The sequence below is a fragment of the Anguilla anguilla genome, chromosome 14 (assembly GCF_013347855.1).
Source record: "Anguilla anguilla isolate fAngAng1 chromosome 14, fAngAng1.pri, whole genome shotgun sequence".
Taxonomy (NCBI): domain Eukaryota; kingdom Metazoa; phylum Chordata; class Actinopteri; order Anguilliformes; family Anguillidae; genus Anguilla; species Anguilla anguilla.
In genome coordinates, this window is record NC_049214.1 from 5,452,861 (window position 1) to 5,462,424 (window position 9,564).

The following is a 9,564-nucleotide window of genomic DNA, read 5'->3' on the forward strand; positions in this document are numbered from 1 at the left end:
CAATTCTCATACCCCTTTCCAGACAGACTGGAATGCTCTGGCTTCAGAAGTAGGGAGACAACATTCTCACGTGCATAGCTGAGTGTTTTTTATATACGTCAAAGACACGTATGACACACTTTGACCAAGGCACTGGCCTCAGAGCTAGAGTTGGTCCCTGGGCACTGCACTGTGTCTCCCCACTGCTCCTAGGTTTCGAGGATGAGGACAAATGAAGTATAACTTGACTGGTGACTCCAAAGAATCTGTGGTACTGTCACTGCCCCCTGTCAAACCCCCCCGCCCGTCGCCTTCCCCTCCCCGCCACCAATACACCGTACAACCCCCCCCACCCCCCCACCAGCTGCCATCAGCACACCCCCAACCCCCCCCCCCCCCGCCATCAATACACCCTCCACCCCCCCCCCCCCACCCCCCACCACCAGTACACCGCCCAACCCCCCACCCCCCCCCCACCAGCCGCTCCCCCCCCCCCCCTCGCAGTCTCAGTCGCTGTCCTCCCCCAGCAGGCAGGTCCGGGCGATGGCCTCGACCACCACGTACGGGTCGCAGTTGGACGCGGGGCGGCGGTCCTCCAGGTAGCCGCGGCCGTCCTGGTGCACCTGCAGGGGGACGCGGACGCTGGCGCCGCGGTCGGCCCGGCCCGCCGAGAAGCGCTCGATGCTGGAGGTCTCGTGGCGGCCCGTCAGCCGCCGCTTGTTGTCCTTGCCGCCGTGCGGGTCGTAGCGGCGGATGTGGTGGGCGTGGCGCTTCTCCAGCCTCTCGATGGCCTCCTCGATGTGCCTGGTGAGGGTGAGAAGGGGGAGGCCCGAAATCAACTCGTTCATTTAAAAAAATAATAATAATAATTAAGTAAACATACGTTAAGTGAATTAAGTCAACGTAAACAGATATTGTGGTGTGTCTGTGTGTGTGTGTGTAAGTATATTTGTCCATATGTAGGTGTGTGAGTGTGTGTCTGCGTGGTGTATATACATACACGCTCAGACTTAAACTGGGTGCAGTAATATATATATCTATATATATATATATATATATATATATATACACACATACCCATGAGCAACAATACATATTTGTCTATGCGTATACGTATTTGTCACCATGTGTAGCATATTCTTCATGTTTAGTATAGTTTTGTGTGTGTGTGTATGTGTGCATTTGTCCATTTGAAGTATAGTTTTGTGTGTATGTGTGTGTATGCATGTGTATTTCTCCATGTGCGATATAGCTGTGTGTGCGCGTGTGTGTGTGTGTGTGTGTGCGTGCGTGCGTTTCTCCATGTGTAGTAGAGTAGTTGCACACTAACTTCAGCCCTCCCTCTTCCCTCGTGGCCTTAGTGCTGAAGTTGGTATGGCAGCCGGTCCCGTTCCAGTCTCCCGTCATGGGCTTGGGGTCCAGGGTGGCGACCACCCCAAAGTCCTCACACACGCGGTGCAGCAGGAAGCGAGCCATCCACAGGTGGTCCGCTACCTCTATGCCCTCGCACGTGCCCACCTGGAACTCCCACTACCGGGACACGGACAGGAAGAGGGCAGGATGTCAAAAAGGCGGTGGTGTCACTAGGGTTGGTGACACCCGGCGCGGGCGACCGTTGGTGTCACCCGATGTTGTCGACGGGGGGTGGGGGGGTGGGGTTGGGGGGGGGGGGTGCTGTTGGATGTTGTTAACCGGCGGGGGGGATGCGTGTTATGCATTCAAATGACGAAGAGCTTCTCGTCACATTAATACCGATAATTAAATCAACCGGCAGTAAACTGCATCGGAGAAATCAGCTGTTTGAATGCATCGCTACACAAAACCTCTGATGGTGTCGCCCAGTGACCCCCCCGCACCCCCCGCACCCCCCCAGTGATGCCTCTGATAAAGGGAATGATGACATGAAGGGAAGGAGGAATGCAAGGAGAGAGGGGAAAAGGACAAGAAAGGTTTACAAACTGATATCAATGCAGGATGTTAAATGGCAGGTACACTATATGACCAAAAGTATCTGGACACCCCTTAGTCTGGGACTGTTTCTCATGGCTTGGGCTAGGCCCCTTAGTTCCACTGAGGGCAAATCGTAATGCTACTGCATACAGTGACATTCTAGATGATTCTGTGCTGCCCAACCATTTCCTGTTTCAGCATGACAACGCCCCCGGGCACACATGGTTTTTTCGAAAGAAGTTGTGGAAGAACTTGACTGGCCTGCTCAGAGCCCCGACCTTAACCCCATCCAATACCTTAGGGATCAGCTGGAAGGCCAACTGCGAGCCAGGCCTATTCGCCCAATCAGTGCCCGACCTCTCTAATGCTCGTCTTTCTGAATTGAACTAAATCCCTGCAGCAACGCCCAACCAACCAATCTCGTACAACGTCTTCCCAGAAGAGTGGAGATTATTACAACAGTAAAGGGTGGACCAACTCCACATCGACGGCCATAATTTTGAATGAAATGTTAGATGTTAGGTGTCCACATACTTTTGAACATGTGGTCTGTGTAGTCTGCCAGATAGTTACAGATCGGCTGGGAATACTAACGAAACCACACACCATTTGGCACATGCTGTGATACCTGACTCAGCTCTACTCATGACCTAAACTTTACTGCATTTTGTAAGCTGTGCTGTATGACGATGCTAAAACGTGTCTCTAAACTGGTTTGTACAGTAATCGAAGCAGATCAGTGAACCACGCTATGGCAAACGGCCACTTGTGTAATGTAATGCCATTATGTAAGAAGCACTCGGTAAGAGTTCACCACTTTACAGTTGCTGTTATTTGCCAGCGGTACCAAATTTTTGGGTGAACCTCTGGAAACAAAACAAAGTGTTCTCTACCTACGCTCACTGTTTCCCCGCTAAACGAGTTTGGCGGTAACGGGAAAAGCGTTTAAAAGCGAGCAGTGAACCTCTGATACAGGCACTCAGGTGCCAGGGTTAGGGGTTAGGGTTAGGTTTAGGAACGCGCTGCGTGCTTACCTGAGAGGGCATGACCTCTGATACAGGCACTCAGGTGCCAGGGTTAGGGTTAGGGTTAGGGTTAGGAACGCGCTGTGTGTTTACCTGAGAGGGCATGACCTCTGATACAGGCACTCAGGTGCCAGGGTTAGGGTTAGGGTTAGGGTTAGGAACGCGCTGTGTGTTTACCTGAGAGGGCATGACCTCTGATACAGGCACTCAGGTGCCAGGGTTAGGGTTAGGGTTAGGAACGCGCTGTGTGTTTACCTGAGAGGGCATGACCTCTGATACAGGCACTCAGGTGCCAGGGTTAGGGTTAGGGTTAGGGTTAGGAACGCGCTGTGTGTTTACCTGAGAGGGCATGACCTCTGATACAGGCGCTCAGGTGCCAGGGTTAGGGTTAGGGTTAGGGTTAGGAACGTGCTGTGTGTTTACCTGAGAGGGCATGACCTCTGATACAGGTGCTCAGGTGCCAGGGTAAGGGGTTAGAAACGCGCTGTGTTTACCTGAGAGGGCATGACCTCTGATACAGGTGCTCAGGTGCCAGGGTTAGGGTTAGGGTTAGGAATGCGCTGTGTGTTTACCTGAGAGGGCATGACCTCTGATACAGGTGCTCAGGTACTAGGGTTAGGGTTAGGGTTAGGGGTTAGGAACGCGCTGTGTGTGTACCTGAGAGGGCATGACCTCTGATACAGGTGCTCAGGTGCCAGGGTTAGGGTTAGGAATGCGCTGTGTGTGTACCTGAGAGGGCATGACCTCTGATACAGGCGCTCAGGTGCCAGGGTTAGGGTTAGGGTTAGGATTAGGAACGCGCTGTGTGTTTACCTGAGAGGGCATGACCTCTGATACAGGCGCTCAGGTGCCAGGGTTAGGGTTAGGGTTAGGAACGCGCTGTGTGTTTACCTGAGAGGGCATGACCTCTGATACAGGTGCTCAGGTACCAGGGTTAGGGTTAGAGGTTAGGAATGCGCTGTGTGTTTACCTGAGAGGGCATGACCTCTGATACAGGTGCTCAGGTGCCAGGGTCAGGGTTAGGGTTAGGAACGCGCTGTGTGTTTACCTGAGAGGGCATGACCTCTGATACAGGTGCTCAGGTACCAGGGTTAGGGTTAGAGGTTAGGAATGCGCTGTGTGTTTACCTGAGAGGGCATGACCTCTGATACAGGTGCTCAGGTGCCAGGGTCAGGGTTAGGGTTAGGGTTAGGAACGCGCTGTGTGTTTACCTGAGAGGGCATGACCTCCGCGTTGGTGCCGTAGATCTTCACCCCGGCGTACATGCAGGCCTTGTAGTGGCTCTCCACCACGTCGCGGCCGTACGCCCTGTCCGCGCCCACAGAGCAGTAGTACGGGCCTAGGAGAGCCCGGGACAGCCGGGTGAGTCAGGCGGCCACAACGCTCTCCTCAATTCATCAACTGGATTTTGAACTCACTGAATCAAAAACTGGGATTGACCCCCCCCCTGACTGACCATGATTTTTTTTACGGTAACAGTGTAAAAAAGCCAAGAGGACAAGTCTACAGTAGTAACATAAAATAACATAACAGTGAGTCAAGCGGCCACACTGACCCTGATTTTATGGTAATAGTGTAAAAAAAAGCAAAAAAGACAAAGACAAAGTCTACAGTAGTATACCTGCCCTGCCCATTTTCATCCATCCATCCATCCATCCATCCATCCATCCATTATCTATACCCGCTTATCCTGAGCAGGGTCGCAAATGGGGGGGGGGGTGCTGGAGCCTATCCCAGAATGCATTGGGGCCAGGCCGCCAATCTATCGCAATCTACAAGCCACACATTGTGCACTGGTGGACTTTGGAGACCTCAGGCTCATCTGTGCTCCCTGAATCGACAGAGGGGGCCTTGCTAATTAAGCGTTAATTTGCTGGCTATTTAAGTGCCCGTTCCAAATTTGGAGAAAATAAGAGTAGCATTTTTTTTTTTGACAGACAGCAAACGCACTCGCGTGAGCAAGTTTCTGTGAGAAACAACTCGTAGTGACTGTGAAAAGAAATGCATTCTCACACTACAAACGTCTTTATAATCACACTTTCCTTTCCTGTCATCTTCTTCCTCTCTGCATCTGTTTTCGGTTACATGTTTTTTTTCCCCCCATTGATAATGAAGGTAGTGCTTTCTTTTATAAAATCTGGATGAAATAATGACCTTGGTTTTCTCGCCGTTTTTCTCCAGGCTCTAGAATGCTGTGATCAAAGGCTCTGCCTCAGGTTCATAACACAGACATGATTCATGGTGCTGTGACCACTTTTGAAATTATACGTGAATGGGATTTCTCTAAAAAAAAAAAAAGTCTTTCCTGTTTTTTTTTTCTCTCCCTAATTTGGAATAAAGTTAACCACTGTACCACCCTTAACCTTGAGCAAGGTGCTTAACCTGAATTACTTCAGTGAGTATTCACCCATATCAATGGATGGTATGTGGCTCCACAGGCTAACACAAGATGAACTGTTGTGATTTTAGGATTACTCACCCTGGGGTCTTGGGAACCCCCCCTGTGGCCAGCTGTAGGGGTGTCCGTCAATCCCTAGCAGGGCGTACTCCTGTTCCATCCCAAACCAAGGCCGAAATTCCTTCGTCTCCTCCATCACTTTATTGCAGCTGAATCTCGTGTTGTGCTCTGGACAACAACGCAGGTAACGCAGGTAACGCAGGCTGTTTCAGACGGCTGAACTTCTCACATGGTTACCACGTTACGGCAAACAAAGAATGACATTCCGAATATGACAGTAATGTGAAAATAATAAACGATGTAAAGTAATAATGGTCAGCAATCCGGAAGAAGGTGTCTAATGAGCTGAAGTATTATTACTAGATTACTAGACCCGGGGCCTCATTTTCCACAATCTTTGCCCTGTACAGATCATCTAAGGACCACAATGATCCTTAAAGTCGACCTTAAAAGTATGAAGGTTTTGGGGAAAAAGAGGCCAATTTATTTCCTCCAAATCAAGTGAAAGCGAAAACGAAGCACTTGCAGACGCTGGGGGGGTGGGGGGGGGGGGGGGGGGGGGAGAGTACCTGCAGGCTCGCGGTCGTACTTGAGCACCTCACAGAGGACCAGCTTGTTGGGGTCACGGGTGAAGGGGTCGCGGAACATGCAGACGGGGATCAGGTACATGTCGCTGTTGGAGCCCTTTGACTGGTAGGTGCTGGAGCCGTCGAAATTCCACTCCGGGATATCTGGATATAAGGATAGGGCAAAATAAATGTGATTATTATTATTGTTATTATTTTGACTGATAACAAAAAGAGATTTAAATTATTAAAAACACTACAAAAAAAGTGAAGGAGACCCATGGATGGCTTACATGGAATCTATTTAATTCACTAACTACTTTTATTTTTTCATGTTTATCTCTGTATTTTTACTTTGTGGGGCGAGAGTGATGTTGTGGAACCTACAGTATCTCGGTGTGGAAGGGAGAAGTGGTGTTCATGTACAGTATGTGTCAAATGTACAGATGTAATATCTATTATTATGGCACTGGTTTTATGTTATGTTATGTTATACTGTGAATATGGAAAATGAATAAACAGAATAAAAAATAAAAAATAAAAAAACAAGTGAAGGAAAAATAACACAGAAAAAATGGCAAACTTAAAGGGGGCAATGTGCGTGCGCGTGCGCGTGTGCGTGCGTGCGCACGAGAAGCGGTTACCCTCGACGCCGGCGGGCTCGCTCTCCAGCGTCCGCGTCTTGCATCGCAGCCCTTCTCCGGTGCCATCGATCCAGACGTAGGTCACCTGACACAGGTTGCCCTGGGGCAGGGCCAGGTAGCGCTGCAGTAGGGCTTTGTTCAACTGAGAGCTGGGCGATAGGGAGGACATGGCTGAGCTGGGGGGGGGGGGGGGTGGGGGGGGGTGGGGGGGGGGCAGGGGGGATGGGGAGAAGTGACAGGAGGTCAGTCAGAATGATTGACATTGTAGCAGAGCAACACGGCAGTGCATGGATTGTATATACTACACCTGCATAAATAGCACAGTACTCAATATACAGTATATGTGAATATGTAGATATATATGTGTGTTCCTTGCTGAACTTAAATATGGTCTATGAGGTCATGAAAATTATTTAATTCTGAGAGTTTTGATATGTATATCAAACACCGATATCAAAGTCATATGTTGAATACACCATTCACACAGTTGAAAGCTTCAAAGCTCTTCACCTTTCCCATTCTTGTCATGCTGAATACCTGGGAATATGTTCATAAAGCACAGGAAGGCTTATAGATAGGAGTAGCCTCTCTCTTCTTTTTTGCGCGTAATGGATATGGCTGTGTGTCATGGACGTTGCGGGTGTCAAAGATTCTGTGATTTTTCTTTCTTTTTTTTGGCAGTTCCGTGGATGTCCCTGTTTTTTGTGTTGTTGTTTTTTTTGTGTGTGCCATTTCCACGATGCCCTCCATGTTTAGTGCTTTCCATGCTTTTTCAGCAGTTTTGGATGGTAACTGTGAGCCTTCACATGGCTTACAGTTTGTACATTTGTATAGGCATACGCATTTTAATCAACTGCTGGGAACAACACAATGTGACGATGTATACAGATTCTGGAATGCAGTCAGATCAAAGATTACATCATCGTTACAGTAGCTGCAATTACATGTTTGACAGCTCCTGTCAAGACTGTCACGAGTGTCGATGCCGATCGCGTCGTCCCGGCTTGTGGTTTAAGTCGCGGTAACAACAGGTTCTCCACCAAAAACTCAAACATCACGATGTAGGCTATAACATGTTGCGCAAAAACAAACTCTAAAGAAATATAAACCGAGGCACGGTAACCCTGTTTTATTATTTTGGCAATGAAATTTTGCCATGCTCTGTTTCTAACAAGGTTCTGTCATTAAAGGCAAAAAATAAATAAAAATCATGCTCTTTCTTCCCGCGATGGACTGTGGTTAAATGCAACAGCCTATCAATGAATAATAATAATAATAATAATAATAATAATTGTTCCTAGTGGCAACTGCCTGGTGATTTTCTTGAAACTTCAAGTAATTGTTAGTGTAGCTACAGTTGTGCACCGTATTCCAGTCATTTAAATATATTAATTTATTTAAGACATCAATGTTTTTTACAAAAGAATACACTGTGCTTTCTGCCTTTTTTCAGTTTTCCATGATTTTCAACAATGCTGCCATGCTTTTTTTTTTTTTTTTTTACAATGCAAGAAAATGACAGCAGAATACAATCCTAGATCAGGTCCCCTAGAATACAGGCCCAAGGTCACTCATGGTATCATATCAGGTTGAACCCGCATTACCTGAAGTGGGAGGGAAGCTCTATTACAAGAATAAATTACTACTTCCTTTAAAGAGAAAATTAGAGTCGTTTAATTAATTTACAGAACGTTTTGGCATTTCTCAGAAGGAAACCTCTGGAGAATTAAAAGAATGCTGCTCAGAGACAGGTAAGGTGTGTATTCACCCACCACAAAGGATGTCCATTTTATTAGTCATCTGCTATTACATTATCGAATACTGTTGCCAGTTCCGTGACCATCCAGCGAAATGGCTGCTCTGTAGATTTTCCTCTAAAATTCCAGCCTCAGTTCTTTAACAGGCAGTCAAGCCTTTTCAAACACAGTAGCTTTGTTTTATTTGCTAGGCAGCTACAATATTCTTTAGCTTTTTTCACTCTTCTGTGATATTTTGTTTTCTTTCATCTTTGAATGATAAAGAGGCATTCTGTGACAGAAGTGTAATATGCTGAAAATATATTCAAATATATCACCAAGATGCTGCAAAATGTAACAATATATGGGCAAATGCACATTATTGCTGCTTCTCAGGTATTGCAATATATTACACCGATATATTAAATGTATTTATTACTTTTTTTAAAATTCCACATATTTACAATATATTCCAGTGTATCAATTCAATTTCTATATGGGATGCTGTGATTGTTTACCTGGGCAAGCTCCCCTATGTATAACTTCTTTAAAGTTAAAAAAAGAAATCTATGTATGGTAGGTTAATCAATAGATTAAGTGATCCATAAACTTTGAAACTTTAAAGTCGTGAAGAAAAGCATGCTGGACATAATATACCAGGCACCTAAAAGAAATAAACTTCTTTTTTTTTAACACTATGATAAAAATTGAAGCCAACTTACTCGAGTGCAGCAGAACCGATCAATGAGGACAGCAGTGGTGTGTTGATATTTTCTCTGCCTGTGCTGCCGCGTTGTAATCTGGTTCAGTTTTTAAAGGGTACGCCTACCTTACGGGGATTGTTGGTGACGTCTGTGCCAGATGGAATGTCTGTCAGGCAGCGAAGTGAAAGCGGCAGTTTTCCTTGAACAACTTGACATTGACAATGAAAAGAATTTTGTAGAGCTAAAAAAAGATTAGTCAATTAGATGTTGTTTATGAGCGTTGCATGCTTATCATTTTTGGTCCTGTTTAAATGATCACTGACTATGAAACCACACAGATGTCTACATCAGAACACCGCACGTTTTTTTTAAATTCCGGAACTTTGTCTAAATAAATTCTTGTTAGCCTGTAAGCAATTGGGGTTGTCTGTTCACTCAATCGTACATCGACGCCTCGCCCCCAACGTAGAGTATCCTCTCAGAATTCTGGCTACAAATCTGA

At 46.7% G+C, this 9,564-nt stretch overlaps 1 protein-coding gene across 1 annotated transcript; it reads right to left on the reverse strand.

The window, feature by feature from the left end:
* Positions 1–478: 478 nt before the first annotated feature.
* LOC118213116 (glutamine synthetase-like) lies at positions 479–9,128 on the reverse strand. The gene is made up of 7 exons (XM_035391814.1): positions 9,081–9,128; positions 6,623–6,798; positions 5,982–6,143; positions 5,434–5,580; positions 4,166–4,293; positions 1,310–1,509; positions 479–783 (listed from the first exon to the last, which is right to left on the reverse strand). The coding sequence occupies exons 2-7, from the start codon at positions 6,789–6,791 to the stop codon at positions 486–488; spliced, it is 1,104 nt and encodes a 367-aa protein (XP_035247705.1). The 5' UTR covers positions 6,792–6,798; positions 9,081–9,128; the 3' UTR covers positions 479–485.
* Between the last annotated feature and the right edge of the window lie 436 nt (positions 9,129–9,564).